The sequence below is a fragment of the Canis lupus genome, chromosome 33, assembly GCF_003254725.2.
Source record: "Canis lupus dingo isolate Sandy chromosome 33, ASM325472v2, whole genome shotgun sequence".
In the NCBI taxonomy this organism is placed as follows: Eukaryota; Metazoa; Chordata; class Mammalia; order Carnivora; family Canidae; genus Canis; species Canis lupus.
In genome coordinates, this window is record NC_064275.1 from 8,278,856 (window position 1) to 8,294,684 (window position 15,829).

General features: G+C 41.8%; 2 protein-coding genes across 4 annotated transcripts in view; both read left to right on the top strand.

Moving 5' to 3' along the window:
- Positions 1-9,703, top strand: part of NXPE3 (neurexophilin and PC-esterase domain family member 3) — a 46,599-nt gene extending 36,896 nt beyond the window's left edge. For both annotated transcript variants that reach the window (XM_049105618.1, XM_049105617.1), the window contains 2 exons: positions 5,644-5,850; positions 8,148-9,703. In XM_049105618.1, the coding sequence (XP_048961575.1) occupies positions 5,644-5,850; positions 8,148-8,698 (758 nt within the window). In that variant the 3' untranslated portion in view covers positions 8,699-9,703. The remainder of the gene's footprint in view (positions 1-5,643; positions 5,851-8,147) is intronic.
- Positions 9,704-14,627: 4,924 nt separating this feature from the next.
- The window catches only part of NFKBIZ (NFKB inhibitor zeta), a 30,712-nt gene continuing 29,510 nt past the window's right edge, over positions 14,628-15,829 (top strand). The window contains exon 1 of one of the 2 annotated variants that reach the window (XM_025415709.3): positions 14,628-14,781. The gene's annotated coding sequence lies outside the window, so the exon portion shown is untranslated. The remainder of the gene's footprint in view (positions 14,782-15,829) is intronic. The other variant, XM_025415720.3, reaches the window with a different exon arrangement.

A 15,829-nucleotide genomic window follows, 5' to 3' on the forward strand; every position in this document is an offset into this window, starting at 1 on the left:
CAGTGGAAGCAGAGAGAGACTTGAAGATGTCATGCCGCTGGCTTAACAGATGGAGAGAGGGACCATGAGCCAGAGAATACTGCTCTAGGAGAGGCAAGGAGACACATTGTTCCCTAGCTCCTCCAGAGAGAGCATGCATGGCCTTGCTGATACCTAGGTTTTGGCCCAGTGATACTAAATTTGGACTTCTGTCTTCCAAAATGGTTAAGAGAATAAATTTGTATTGTTTTAAGCCACCAGATATGTGGCAATTTGTTACAGTAGCCACAGGAAGCTACTCTCCAGATGTCTCTGTCTTACATCAGGATGTAAATATCCTGTTCCTGCTTATACTTTCACCCACTAATCTTTGCATTCATTAGGAGATCTTGCCAGCAGCAATTATTTCTCTGGTATGTAATTCTTATTTATTTATTATTTATTATTTATTTATTTATTTTCTTTCTTTTTTCTTTTTTCTTTTTCTTTCTTTCTCTGTCTTTTCTTTTTTCTTTTTTCTTTTTTCTTTTTTCCTTTTTCTCTTCTCTCCTCTCTCTCCTCTCCTCTCCTCTCCTCTCCTCTCCTCTCTTCTTTTCTTTCTTTTCTTTTCTTTTCTTTTCTTTTCTTTTCTTTTCTTTTCTTTTTCTTTTCTTTCTTTCATTTTCATGAGAGACACACAGAGAGAGAGGCAGAGACACAGGCAGAGGAAGAAGCAGGCTCTGCATGGGGAGCCTGATGTGGGACTCAATCCCCGATCCTGGAATCATGCCCTGAGCCCAAGGCAGATTCTGAATCACTGAGCCACCCAGGCGTCTTGTAATTCTGATTTTTTAATCACTCATTCCTAACACACTTATTAATTGGAATTTTTCTGTAAGAAAGTGTTGTCCCTTCTTTCCCATTTGTTTATGTCAGTATAGACTTGTGATCATTTCAGTTATTACCTAATTCAATTGTTATTTATTTTGTTGCTCTAATTGCTCCAGTTTTGGCAATTGGGAACTTTTTCAGTTTGGCTCCTATACCCTTTGACATCCTGTCATCCCCCCCATAAGTATTTCCTTACTTTCTGGCACCAAAAGATGTTTCAGGCCCATCTTATGTTTTCTTTGCCCTGGCCTTGGAAGGTTCTTTTGACTTGTGTTATTTTGCTTATGAATCCTTTATTTTGAAGGGTTTCCTCCCCCTTCTCTCTTTTTTTTTTTTTGTGTTAGTTTTAACTGATTTTCCTATAAGTTAAAATTATTCTAAGATGCATGTTTAATCTGCTGAATTGTTTGAATCCCCACGCATGGGTATAATTGCAGTTGGAAGCAAAGAATCATCGGGACAAGCATCTGGTTTCTGATAGGCTTTCTCAGTGTCAGAATTGCTGTTGACTTTTTCTTAGTACATGTAACTGTGGTCCCTAGATCATCATAGCCTAACAAAGCCTTGATGGGTTCTGACCTCATTAACAACTAAACTAGAGCTCATATTTTTGGGCGAGTTTACTGAGAGTCTGGGATGAAACTAGATTTAATAGCAAGTAGAATAAACAGTAACATCTTTGTAGCCCTTTGCTATATTCTTTACTTTTTGAGGTGTATCTTATACACAATAGAACACATGGGTGGTAAATGTATAGTACAATGGAATTTTACATTTCTGTCTTTGTAGGTGTGGTAGGTGAATTCTAAGATGACTCCCAGTGACCCATGCCCTTATATAATTTTTTTTTCCCTCTTGAGTGTGAGAAGGACCTAAGATATGATGGGATCACTCTCATGTTTTGATTATGTAACAAAGTTGATGTTTAAAAAAGATACTATCCTGGGTAGACCTGACCTAATTGGATAAGCCCTCAACAGGGACCAGGTTCTTCTTGAAGAGCTTCAAAGCATGTGAAGGCTTCCAAGTAAAGGAGATTCTTTGTTGCTGGCTTTAAAGGTGGAGGAAGCCATTTGGCAAAAAAATATAGACAGGTTCCAGGAACTGAAGGCTGACAATCCTCCTGGGACCGGAGCCCCACATCGAGGAAGGAGTCTGCTTCTCCCTCTGTCCCTCTCCGCCAACTTGTGCTTTCTTTCTCTCTCACTCACTTTCTCTCTCTCTCTCTCTCAAATAAATAAACTTTTAAAAGAAAAATAAAAGGAAGTAGAGCTTTTGGGAGGTGATTAGTTAGGTCTTGTGGTTGGAGCTCTCATGGGTGTGATTAGTATCCTTATAAAAGAACTTCCAGAAAAATCCCTTGTCCTTCTACCAAACAAGAAGGTGCCATTCTGAACAGGAAGAGAACTCTCATCAGAACACAGCCATGCTTGATGTCTTCACTTGACATGTCTTGATTTGAATGTCTTATAATTCTGGCATCTTGATCTCAGCCTTCCAGCCTCTAGAACTGTAGGAAATAAATCTGTGTTGTTTATAGACCAAAAAACAACAAAAACAAACAACCACCCACCAAGGAAACATGATCTTATAACCACAAGGAAGTGAATTTGGCCAACCACTTGAATAAGCTTGGAAGCAGACTTTCCTTGTCTTCAGAAAGGAATACAGCCCTGCTGACAACCTGATTTCAACCTGTGAGACTCTGAGCAGAGAACCTTGCTGTGCCATGCCCTGGACTCTTGACAGACGGAGCTCTGTGATAATAAATGTCCCTTGTTTTTAAACTACTAAGTTTGTGGTCAGTGGTCACACAGCAACTAAAACTAAACGGGTAACTACCACCCACATAAAGATATAGAATGTTTAGAACATATAGAATATTTCCAGCATTCCAGTGTTGCCGTTTATATTAAAAACTATTACTACTACTCTAGCATTGAACTTTCACAACAAACCTTCAAAATAACTAGTCATTTACCTGTTTTGTAGATAATGAAACCAAGTTCCAGAGACTCAGTCATCGTTTTGATATCTGCTCTGTGCCTGATGTTAGACCAGACTCTGAGAATGCAGGGGATGTATAAGATATGAGTTTAAGTGATCCTGAGGTTTCATGTTGGAGAGGTGGAGTCAGACATTAACCAGAGCCTCTCACTCAAGTTCACCCCATTTTCTGCTACCTCTTTACATGCTTGGGAGGTGTGAAAGACACCTTGATGTTTAAGTTTGTCTAATTTATCAACTCTCTACTACCTAGTGCATCCAAACGATGGTGTGAATGATAAAATAGTGTTTGATGCTGCTTGGTGAAAACCAAACTAGTAGTGCCTTTTTGGATGAGACGTCGTTCTGATGTTGATGTGATAGCATAACAAATTAGACAAAGCTGTTTTAAAGACAACTACTTTCCCATTGTTGGAAAAAATACGGAGTACATAATACATTTTACTTGGTTAACTTAGAAAATCAAAGGGCTCATATCCTACATATAAAGTCCAACTAACTGATATCATTTGGGGGTACGAAGACCACTCCCAGATCTCTTACCAGTAATGAAATAATGTATGCCTTTGTAAACAGTACTCCCTTTACCACTAAGTGTCTCTACAACTCTCTGAGAAACTTTGGCAAGTCACTCTGTGACATTCTTCACCTTTTTAAAAAGAGATTTGGAGTAGCCATTGCCTGAGGTTCCTTTCAACATTCTTTGAATCTATAGGTATTTCTATCTATACTTATACTTAGTTTTTCTCCATAAAATGCATTTACTAGGTTGGGAATTAAAAGAAATGCTGACTTTTGAAACAACCTCAGCCTGCTTATTATTAGTCTTATTAAAATAGGAAATGTATTTGTCTTAGCTGACCATAAGAGGGCAATGTAGGTACATGCATTTCACTTTAAAACTACTCATATCTAGTGCTGCACGTGTACAGAATTACTGTCAGGTTCAGTAATTGATTTGCTTTGCTTGACTTAACTCTGGTAGTAAATATAATTAACATTTGAATAGAAGTGGTAATTGTTTCCTGTGTGATACATATTTTTCTTTATAACATGTATTTGACACAGAATAGCAAAGTCTCCTGAATTAACCATGGTAAAAACTGTAACTTCAAAATCACTTTTAATTCCCAATCTAGTAAATGTTTTCTTTGGGTCCCAGATATCTGCTCTAGAGCTCTCAGCCTGTGTAACCTTGAGATGCTGATGTAATGAGGGAGCTTTGGGTAAGATGTGGCAACATAGTAAAGCCACACTTGGTAACATGTGGAGAAATTGTTTTTGAATAGGCCAGATAAATATTTACCCCTCCACCCTAATTTTTTCTTTGATAATCACGTTTTCCAAGTAAAGTTGTTAGTTTTCTTTCTTTTTTCCAAGTAAAGTTTTTAAAAAATGCTATTTACTTTTCTACTTAGGCCCTGAGCCTTCAAAGAATTAGCAGATGGCTAAGTTAAGAAATGAAACATGCACTGTCAAATAGAGCATCTTCTTTGTAGAGAATAAAATCAAAGTAATTTTGAGTAATATGAATAATATCAAGATGATAAGCTGAAAATAGTCACAAATACAGGACTCTTAAATTGCTGAGTCATGTAAACATTTGGATTTCGAATTGTGGATTAACCGAGGAGACTATAGAATTACTGGATTATGATCAAAGTTTGACCCTTGGGGCATATAAGGAGTGATGTAAAATAATTGGTGGTTTTTGAAGAATGTAGATTTGAATAAGTGTTGGAAATGAGTAAGTGTACCCCTTCAGGAAAAAAGCCGAAAAGAAAATCTACATTTACAACCATCTGTTTTTGAGGTGAAGTAGCACAGTGGTTAGGGCATGGGCTTTGGGGATCACCTGCTTAGGTCAGGTCTTGGCTTTGCTACTTACTAGCTCTAGGTCTAGGTCAAGTTGCTTAACTGTTCTGAAAGGTAGAGGTAACAATAGGATCTACCTTAAAGGGTTATCATGAGCATCAAATGAGATAATACGTTTAATTGCAAAGTAAACTCACAAGAAATATTAGTCATCCCTGTCTGTTTATTTTGAAGCATGTAAAGTGTGTTGTTTCTACAGAAGCATTTTCCAAGGGAGGTGTTAGGGCAGAAGGATGTTGACTCTCCCTCTGAAACGTGTCCTGGTGCTTGTGTACTCATGGTTGTAGCTAGGCTGCATTTTAAATCCTGTTCATTGTGCAGAAAGACCTTCTAAGTCTTTTGCATTGTGGGGAATAATTCTTGAGAGTGAGTATATTTGGTTTGTTCTCTGTGTTAAGCGGTGGTCTTCTGAATTCATATTTGATTATCAGAACCTGTAGGTTAAAACTTCCCTTTTAATAGGCTGAGCAGCAGTGGACTGATTTTATTATACATATGTAAAATATGAACTAAGATATTACTTACCTCATAAGCCTTTGTATGAAAACTTACTCTGGGATAAAACTGGACAATTCTTTTATCTACACATTTCCGTGGTATTTGCTTGCTTTTATTTTTGGCTTTGATAAAATCACGTATAATCAGAGGAGAATGGTCAAAGTCCTCTTTTCCCCCTCTGTCCACCAGTACCCTCACACACGTGTCCCATCTTCCTATTTTTGTGCAAAGGAGAACCATTTGTAGCAAGGGGAAAATTTGGGATTTCTTTGAAGTGTGATGGAAGGAAATGTGACCCATATACCAGCAAACTAATAAATATAGGAGCATAATTTTGTTTCATGGAGCATTTTCCATTTATGGTTTGTTGGAGGACACTTTCAGAATGTCTTACTTTTTCCCCTTTCTTTTCAGAAATGAAGAATTCAGAACTATCTCAAGGCTCAGGAATTTTTCCTTCTGGGTATTATTATAAAGATCAATGGAGGCCCAGAAAGTTTAAGATGCGCCAGTTTAATGACCCTGACAACATTACAGAATGCTTACAAAGAAAAGTGGTGTATTTATTTGGTGACTCAACAATCAGGCAGTGGTTTGAATACCTTACTGCCTTTGTTCCAGGTTGGTACTTTGCATTTTATTTTATAACTTTTCCACATGCACAAAATCAGCTTTCTTCACTCCAGTTCCTGAAGAAGGGCATCAGGTGAGGAAGTAGTTATATCTCTGTGGGACTAAAGAGGTATCCTAACCCTGGAGAGATGTGTGATGGTTTCCGATCCACGGTGGGGTTGATGTATTGGATGGACGTGCTGGGTTCTTGTTGAAGTTTCCTACCACTGATTAGCTATTTACTTCTTGGGTCTTCATTTCTCCATGTGTGCAATGAGGCAGCTGGACAGTATCACCTTACAGCAGTCTTTTACTTCTGCTATCTGGGCTCTAAAATAGAGGTGGACATATTGGAAATCAATTCTCTCCTAGTTCTGTTTGGTCAGACTCCAAGTTTGTAATAGATTTAACTGGAAGGAAGCAGCCAAACTGTGGTCCATTTTAATTCATCTATTCACCAAAGCCTTCCCAGTGTCATCTGTTGGGCATTCCATTGGTATGATTCTGAGATGAGCTGGCTCCTATGGAGGGAGTCTTGGTAAGTCCCAGCATTCTTAGCTTCCTGATTTCACTCCTGAGCTCTGGGGGTACTATCCAGACTTGGAATAAAGCCCCACTCACTGGAGGGCCATCCTTTATTCAAGGCCTTTTCCTCTTTGTGGAAGATGTATGGACAAGGAGAGGAGGGATGAATCTCAGGTAACCTTCCTAAAGACCCAGCTTATAGTGTAGAGAGCTGAAAAATAATTCTGTGGGAACTATTTTTGAGGGCTGTGTATTGGCAGGACTTTCCATAAAGCACATTCCCATAGTTTATTGTGAGTTGTTTTTATTTTCCTCTTTTATTTTTTTACACCAGTGTAGTTTCAGATTTAATTTTTAGAAGGAAAGGAAGAAGTAGATATCCCCAAAAGTAGAAAGTTAATTCCTGCTTCTGTTTTGCTTGATTTTCTGAAACAGACATAGCTGAGTGTAGTTGATAAAGCATAAGTTAAGAACTAGCAAAAGAGATATAATTTGTATGGCCTAATGCTAAACATGTTTTGATGTTTGGTGCTGACAAGGCAGGGCCCTCCATGAGTCTGTAGTTGTTTGTTTCTTAAGTTCTAATGATGTGGCTCATTATTTCCTTTCACAGCGGTGATCACATTGAGTGTCTTGATTGCTTTCCACCGTATCCTTTCCAGACAGATTTTCACCTGATAAAGCCTTGTGTCAGTGCTTGATCTTAATCAAAAGAAAAAAAATGATAACTTGAGTTTATTCAGTTTAAGTGGGGCCAAATGCTAAATAGTTATGAATTAGGTGGGAAAATCTAGAAGAGGAACCTGGGACTGCATGAAGAGAAGAGTGAAACTTTAACCCTTAAGAAGACTGTAGGCCAATTATAGTGTGATGTGACTTCTTCAGAATGGACTGGAAACCTCTTGAGAGCAAGAACTGTGACTTACCAGTCTGAGCATTGTTGGCTCATGGCAATACGCAGCTGGTGCTGAATAGGTGCTTAGGAAGTGTTAATTGACTTGGGTTGCCAGAAGTTATTTAGTCCCTGCTCTGTAAAGTACTTGTAGGAACTTTAAAGGATATGAGACAGGCCCTCTTTTCTTATGGGGCATATGTTAAGTGATGAATTGTATAGATAAGAGTTTTTTAGAGGTTAACAGAAGAGAAATAATCACTGATTCCTGGGACCTTCAGAAGATCTCAGGGGGACTAGACTTTGAAACACCAACTAGATAATGAGGAGGAAGAAGGGAGTTCTAACTTCTGCCGCTTTGTTATTCTTGTGACAGAGCGGCATTCTCTAAAACATTAATATGATTTTCCATCCCTAGGGTGAAATCAAAAGCCAAAAGATACAGAGTTGCTCTTTCATCTATTGCAAAAAGAAGTATTTGGTTACTATTACGTATTCTTAAAAAAGCAGACGTTATAGCCCTGGTCTTGGAAGAAATAGTATTTGCCTATTAGAACAATCGTGTGTAAATGCCACATTGAATTTTTTTTTTTTTTAAATATTCAGCAGTCAGTGCAAATAGGAAGATTTCTTGGCCTAATGGTAGAGGTCAACAGGTTATTTTACTTCTGAGGTATATGGACATAGGTATAGAATCTATCATTGATGGTTTAAATAATATGTTAGAATAAAGGTCCATTGAGGCCAGTGAAATAGGTATTTCCTTTATACTTGTACCTTTTTGTTATACTTTTATTTTTAAAAAAAGTTCTTTTAAGCTACTAAGAATGATCATAATACATGTGTTTGGTTTGAACATTTTTATGCATTTGCGTTTTCCTTGTTTCAGATTTAGTGGAGTTTAACTTGGGTAGTCCCAAGAATGTGGGTCCTTTCCTTGCGGTGGACCAGAAGCACAACATCCTGCTCAAATATCGCTGCCATGGTCCACCCATCCGTTTTACAACTGTCTTTAGCAGTGAGCTCCGTTATGTGGCAAATGAGCTGAATGGCATCGTGGGAGGGAAGAACACGGTGGTTGCCATAGCTATATGGTCTCATTTCAGCACCTTCCCCTTGGAAGTGTATATCCGGCGGCTTAGGAATATCCGTCGAGCAGTGGTCCAGCTCCTGGATCGAAGCCCTAAGACCGTGGTAGTCATCCGAACAGCTAATCCCCAAGAGCTGGGGCCTGAGGTGAGCCTTTTCAATAGTGACTGGTACAACTTTCAGCTGGACACTATCCTTCGGAAGATGTTCTCAGGGGTTGGAGTGTATCTTGTTGATGCCTGGGAGATGACCTTGGCTCATTATTTACCCCACAAGCTACATCCAGATGAAGTTATTGTGAAGAACCAGCTGGACATGTTCTTGTCCTTTGTGTGCCCCTTGGAGACCTAGCCTGCCCTGGAGGGGGACTGGAGGAATCACATGACCTGCATTACAGGAAGTTAATGGCTGGTTCCATGGAGAGATGGCTGCTATGGACATGTACAAAATTTCAAAAAGAACTGGACTTTATGTAAGACTTACAAAGAGCTTGGAAAATGCAGGTTGCACTTATATCTACCTATAGGATTTCTTCCAATCTTTACATAGCCATGGGAGAACCATTATGAACAACATCTACTCACTGTATTGCCCTGGTAACCAAAGATGCTAATGAGTGGGTTTGAATTAGCCTCTCCTGAGAGGGGAGATTACTATGCTAAAAACTGAAAAATGTTTGAACTAAATGGTGGGTAGTGGAGTGTTTGCAGCTTATCTGGTCAAGGAGATTGAGCTTATCTGTATGAAGAGCACAGTAGGTCCATCTTGAGTGGGATGAACTCCTGAGGCTTATGGTTGGTGGCTCCTGTAGCACGCTGAAAATTGCTGTGTCTCAGGAGTTTCTCTTGAGATTCACCTTTTCTGAAGTGCTCAAAAAGGCCAGTATCCTTGATTAGAATTTTCTTGTAAGAATATATTTACGACATCCTGCTTTTATCTAGAAGAGAAGCAAAAGGAAAATATGAAAGCAGTACATAAAATCTGTGTGTTGAATTGATACCTGCCCTGGGTGATTGTTACTTATTTCACCTACATTTTACATGATGAATACTTTAGAATAACCACTTTTGGAGCTGGAAGGGGGAATCTATAAATGGAAATTTATTTTTGTGTTTTGAAGTTTGAGGGTTTTAAGAACTGACTGTTATGTAAACAATACTGATATTTACGTACATCAGTTTCAAGTGTTTCTTTTTTGGTTGTTATTTTGAATTGCATACCAACATTAGAAATTGAAATCTAAATCTAATTAGAAATTAAAGTTATATATTGAGATCTAGAACAGGTATTTATTAAGATACACACATTCTCTCATGCTTGGAAATAAAAAAACTATTCCTACTGGCTATCTTAAAATGAATGATCAATTTTACTTGACTATCTTTACCTTACTAATTTTATTTTATTTTATTTTTTTAAAATTATTTATTTATTTATGATAGTCACACAAAGAGAGAGAGAGGCAGAGACATAGGCAGAGGGAGAAGCAGGCTCCATGCACCGGGAGCCTGACGCGGGATCTGATCCCGGGTCTCCAGGATCGTGCCCTGGGCCAAAGGCAGGCACCAAACCGCTGCGCCACCCAGGGATCCCTACCTTACTAATTTTAAATGAGTTTAGGTTAACTTGGGGCCATTTAGAAGTATAAGTACTCTTCTCTTTTTGAGCCACAAGGTTAACAGTCTAGTTTTAGTTTCCCCTAAATGGACAAATAAAGAGACTGGGAAGGTTTTAGAGATGAAGATGGGATACTTAGAGCATGAAAACATACAGTCTTAGGAGAGTGGGCCAAAGAATTTGGAGTTTTAACTTAGAACAGAGTGTAAGATCTTCCTTTCTTAGCTTTGGGCCATCTTCAAATGTATAAAATACATATAAGGGGTACAAGATTTTTTATTATTTTCTGAGTTTAAAGAGGAACAAGTAGTTAAAATATTAAGATAGCCTCATTTTAATGGTCTTTAAGCTTTAGTGTCTGAGAATCACCTAGAATACTTGATAAAAATACAGAATTAGGGGTCATGCCTCCACGAATTGTGAAATCAACCTTCATTACAAGTATCCAGTGATTCTGATGCAATGGTAGTGTTCTATACTTTGAGAAATACAACTAAGGGAAGAAGGAGGATAGAACTAAGAAAATAGTAATGCTTGTCTTTTATTTCCGGGGCTTAATCCCTAATATTTAATTCTGATCACGATCTAATGTAGGTAATATTAGCTACATTTTATAGATGAAGAAATCAAGTTTGAATTTGAACCAAGGTATGTGAGAGTACATAGCCCTTTATAACTACAACTTGTTAGACTTTTGTAAAGAGAGATTTTCTTTTTCATGAAAGGACTTTCTGAGCATTTTCTCAAAGATTGCTAGAGGAGGCTGGGGCATCATCTTCTCAGGAGAATTTCAGTTTCCACTACCTTTCCAGGGCTTTGGACTGATGCTTCTTGTTTGCACAGATGATTTTTTGTGATCGTATCCAGTTGCTGTTACTTTTTGATGCAGTTACATAAGGCCCTAAAGATTTGATGACATAGTTTCTTGAAGTACTCTATTTCACTTTGTCCCTTTTCTAATTTGCCTTTTTTTCTTCTTCTTTCTTTCTTTCTTTCTTTCTTTCTTTCTTTCTTTCTTTCTTTCTTTCTTTCTGTCTGTCTTTCTTTCTTTCTTTCTTTTCTTTCTGAGAGAGAGAAGCGTGTGAATCGGGGGAGGAGCAGAGAAAGGAAGAGAGACTCTTAACCAGGCTCCATGCCAAGTGCAGACCCTGATGTGGGGCTCAATCTCATGACTCTGAGATCATGACCTGAGCCAAAATCAAAAGTCAAATACTTATGCAGTGCTTAGGTGTCTCAGTTGCTTAACTGTCTGACTCTTTGTGGGATAGAGCCCAGCCTCAAGTTCCACACTCAGAGAGGAGTCTGCTTGAGATTCTCTGTCCTCTCCCTCTGCCCATCTCCCCACTCGTGCACTCTCTCTCTAAACTTAATAAACATATCTTAAAAGAAAAAAGGAGTCAGATGCTTTAACTGACTCTGCCACCTAGGCATCCCTCTAACTTGTCTTTCTATTCTCTGGTGTGGAACTTTAAAAAAAAATGCCTTTATTATTATTTTTTAAAGATTTATTTAGAGAGCATGAATAGGGGAGAGGGAGAAAGAGAATCTCAAGCAGACTGTGCTGAGTGTGGAGCCCAGCACAGGGCTTGATCTCACAACCGTGAGATCATGACTTGAGTGGAAATCAAGAGTCCCATGTTTAACCAGCTGAGTCACCCAGGCATCCCCCCAAAATGCCTTTAAGTGTAGAATTTGGAATATTACCTAAATCTTTCTCAGAATAATAAGATACAGTGTTTTAATTTCTTCTGAAAAGGTTATGTTAGGCCAGTATCACATAGTTTTGAATATTAGTGTGCCAGCCAAATAATATACTTTGTTGTATATATTTTCCATTATAAAGAGCATTATTATTATTTTTTAAGATTTTATTTACTTATTTTTTTATTTGAGAGAGAGCGAGAGAGAGAAAGCACAAGCAGAGGGAGGGACAGAGGGAGAGAGAAACAGAGTTCCTACTGAGCTTGGAGCCTGGGGTTAGATTCCCTCATAACATGAGCTGAAGGCAGATACTTAACCCACTGAGCCACTCAGGTGCCCAAGGGCATCATTATTTTTAAAAACTGTAAAATCTAGACAGAGAAAATCTATGGATAGAATCCATAATTCTATCATCTGAATGTGGTAAGCATTAGCATCTTGATATGTTTTCTTCCAGGATGTTTTAAAAACTGAATAGCTATAATCACAGATAATATATAATTTGTTCTGTGGTTCTTTATTTAACATACATTTTTCAAGTTAGTCTTCATAACTGAATTAGAAAAGTTTGCCCACTAGCAGTTCAGTTAATGCTATTATTATTACTTAACTAAGTTGGTCATTACAGTTGGACATTTAGGTTTATAATAAAATATTGAAACAGTGGTTTATACACAATTTCATTGGGTTAAACCATGGATTTTTATTTGGGAATGACAGCATTACTTTCACTTAGTGGATCTCATATTCTAGAGCTCTGATGATTGACTTGATGCTACTTATGAAAGGGAGAATCCATAATAAGGCCCTTCTATGCAAATTATGTTTTCTGAAAGTGTTATTAAGGGTAACCTTTCATTAGCCATATAAAACAGACCTTTGGTGTTTCAATATGATCCACTTTACCATTCTGAACAACCATCATTTTATTTATTTAAAAAAATTTTTGTTGGAGTTCAATTTGCCAACATATAGCATAACACCCAGTACTCATCCCACCAAGTGCCCCCCCTCAGTGTCCATCACCCAGTCACCCAACCCCCCACCAACTTCCCCTTCCACTACCCCTTGTTCATTTCCCAGAGTTAGGTGTCTCTCATGTTTTGTCACCCTCACTGATACTTTCACTCATTTTCTCTCCTTTCGCTTTATTCCCTTTCACTAATTTTTATATTCCCCAAATGAATGAGATCATATAATGTTTGTCCTTCTCTGATTGACTTATTTCACTCAGCACCATCATTTTATTAAATACCAATTGACTGACACTTCCTGGCTTCAGGTATTGAGTTTCAGATTGATACACTGGGGGTGTAACAAGAATATATATAGCAAACGGTTACATACCCATATTACATGCCAGAGGTGGGTGTTTTTCTGGGCCCTACCTATTAAAGGAAATAGCAGTTACTGAGAGTGGTATGGGGACATTAATACTCCCACCTCCAAGGATGCTCAGCGTTATCTTTGGGGTAAATTCAGTTTATTAGCATTAGCTAGTTGCTTATGCTAGAAAATTCCACTTTAAGTGTATCCATTCTCTTGTAGTAAGCATTATTCTCTTCAGGCTTTATGTCTGCAGTGTGGTCTCAGTGCCCTTAGAATGCATGACTGCCCAGTGTGCAATAAAAAAGGATTCCGAAGGTGTTCTTTTTCTGAGAGTGAGACCACTGTTCCTGAGTACTGGGAGCACCTAGGAAATCGGGTGCCTGGGGAGTGGTGGAAGAGAAGAGGGTGGCTGAAGGCAGAAGTTGATAGATACAGAAGGCAGAAGGCCACAGTGCACGCACTCCACCACATACCTTCTAACCGGTCTCTTAAGTGCATTTGCATCTTAACTTTTGTGAAAAGTGAATTTAAGTATATCTCACTTCTTTTAAAAGATCTTTTCCATTCGTTTGTGAGAGAGAGAGATTGAGCGAGCCAGGTGGGCATGCCAAGTGGGAGTGGAGGGAAAGGAAGGGGAGGGAGAGGATCTGTCAAGCATTCCCGCACCTTGCAGGGAGCCCCAGGCAGGGCCCATCTCCCCACACTCACCAGGATCTCCACCCCAGCCGCCCAGGCGCCCTCATATTTTGCTTTAATAATAGTCTCCAGCCAACGAGAGGAAGTCAGGACGAAGATCCTACTGTTACACTGTTAAAGGTTTAAGGACCTTCTGGTGTTGAGCTCTAGATGCCTGGTGCTATTGGAGGATCAGACATTTCCGATCTCATCATCAAGCTGGATTGTGGCACCCGGGGTCCTGGGGGGGGGGGGGGGCGGGGCAGGAAGCAGGACAGGGATTACAAGCGTCCCGAAAGGAAAAGGAGTCACAGTGAAACCAAATATCACAGGCAAAATCCTTTAAATGTTGTGCAATAGTTCACTCTTTCAACTGACCCGGCTGTACCTCCTGCCCCCCGGAACCGCGAAGCACCCACCCCAGCTTCCTTGGCATCTCGATGGGTGGCCCGTTATCTGCCACGGCAGCGACGCTGCTTAGCGAGGGCCGCTCGTTCAGAAAAGCTGTGCTGCCCGAGGTGTCTGCCCCCCACCCCGCACCTCCCCCTTTCTGGAAGCCCCCCCGCCCCCGCCCCCGCCCCTGCCCCTGCAGAAAGCGCTCAATTAGCAGAGGAGGTGAATCCAGGGAGCAGGGGGCGGCGCTAACGCCCGGGGTGGATTCCTTGGGATTCGCGCAGGGGCATCCCCAAGGGGCAAGTTCCGGTCCTCGGCGGGATTCCAGGCCGGGTCTTGGAGCCGCCCCCCGCCCCCCAGGGGAATGTCCGGGACGCGGCTCGCTACCTTTCGGGCTCGGGAATTTCCAGCGAACAGAGAAAAATCCGCAGACCTAGGGCCGGCCGCCGGGCCCGCGCCCCCCGCCCCGCCCCGCCCCCCTCCCCTCCCCTCCCCTCCCCTCCCCTCCCCTCCCCTCCCCTCCCTCCGCCCTTCTCCCTGCACCCCCGGCCCGGGCCCCGGTGCCCACCCGCGCGCCGCGCTATAAAGGGCCGAGGCGGGCCGCGGGCCCCGAGCAGCGCCGGGACGGAGCCGCCCGAGGCCCCCGCGCGCCTGGGCTTCCCGCCGCCGGGACCGCTGGAAACCACGGAGTGGCCGCCGCGCGCTCCTCGCACCCACAGGTATATTGTCGCTCTTCGATGTTTAGTACGAAACAGTCCCTCCAGCGCCCCCCCCCACCCCCCGGGATTCTTTCCTTGGAAGCCCCTTCCTGATACGTGGGTCGCCAGACCTGTTGGGCAGAGCGTTGCGGAGCGGGGCTCCCCCGGGGGAAAGCCAGTCTGGGGGGCTTGGCTCGGGCTGGCCGCGGAGGGTCGGGGCCCGAGGGGCTGCGGGGCCGGGACAGCGCGGACACCCCAGACCCGGCGCTCGCGGCGCTCGCGGGCCGGGCGTGCGGGGGGAGCCGAGGCACGGTGCCTTCCCCACTCCCGCAGCGCCCTCTCCGAGCCCTACGGCGCCCCAGTGAAGGTAAAGACAAGTGCTGCGAGACGATTTCTCGAACGCGGGAAGCCCTAAAATGGGATGGCTTGGCCGGACCCCCAGGTTCATGGCAGTCTGCATAAAGTATTTGGAGGAGCTTCGTGACTTGTAGGTAGGGTGGATTCGACCCCCGCTCCGCAGGGATTTGGAGGCCGGCTGTCAAGGGGTGGGGGTGTCCCAGAGAGGAGGACATTCCCTACGCACGTACGCTTTAAGCCCTTGGTGCCTGTGGATTTCCCCACTAGAAATCTGCCATCTAAAGAAATACATTGTCTGGGTAGGTGAGATATGTTTTCCTTGGACAGTAGGTGGTTTGGACGGTAAAAGGAGAGGAGCATTTGCAAGGTTTTCTTTGAAATTTATTTTTTTTTCTTGGAGTTCAATTTGCCAACATAGAGCATAACACCCAGTGCTCATCCCGTCAAGTGCCCCCCTCAGTGCCCGTCACCCAGTCACCCCCACGCCCCAAACACCCACAAGGTTTATCCGCTGCCCTCAGGAATCTCTGAGGAGTGCATCCATCAACCAAACAGAGCATCTACACATGAACATCATCCTGAAGTCTTTTTATTTGGAGTCAGAATACAACGTGCGATCTCCAGTTGGCTTACGCTCGAGTCACAGTGGGGCAGGGTACAGGGGAAGAGCCCTGGGACCACAGGAGTGTCAGTCTGGGATGAGGAGCATAAG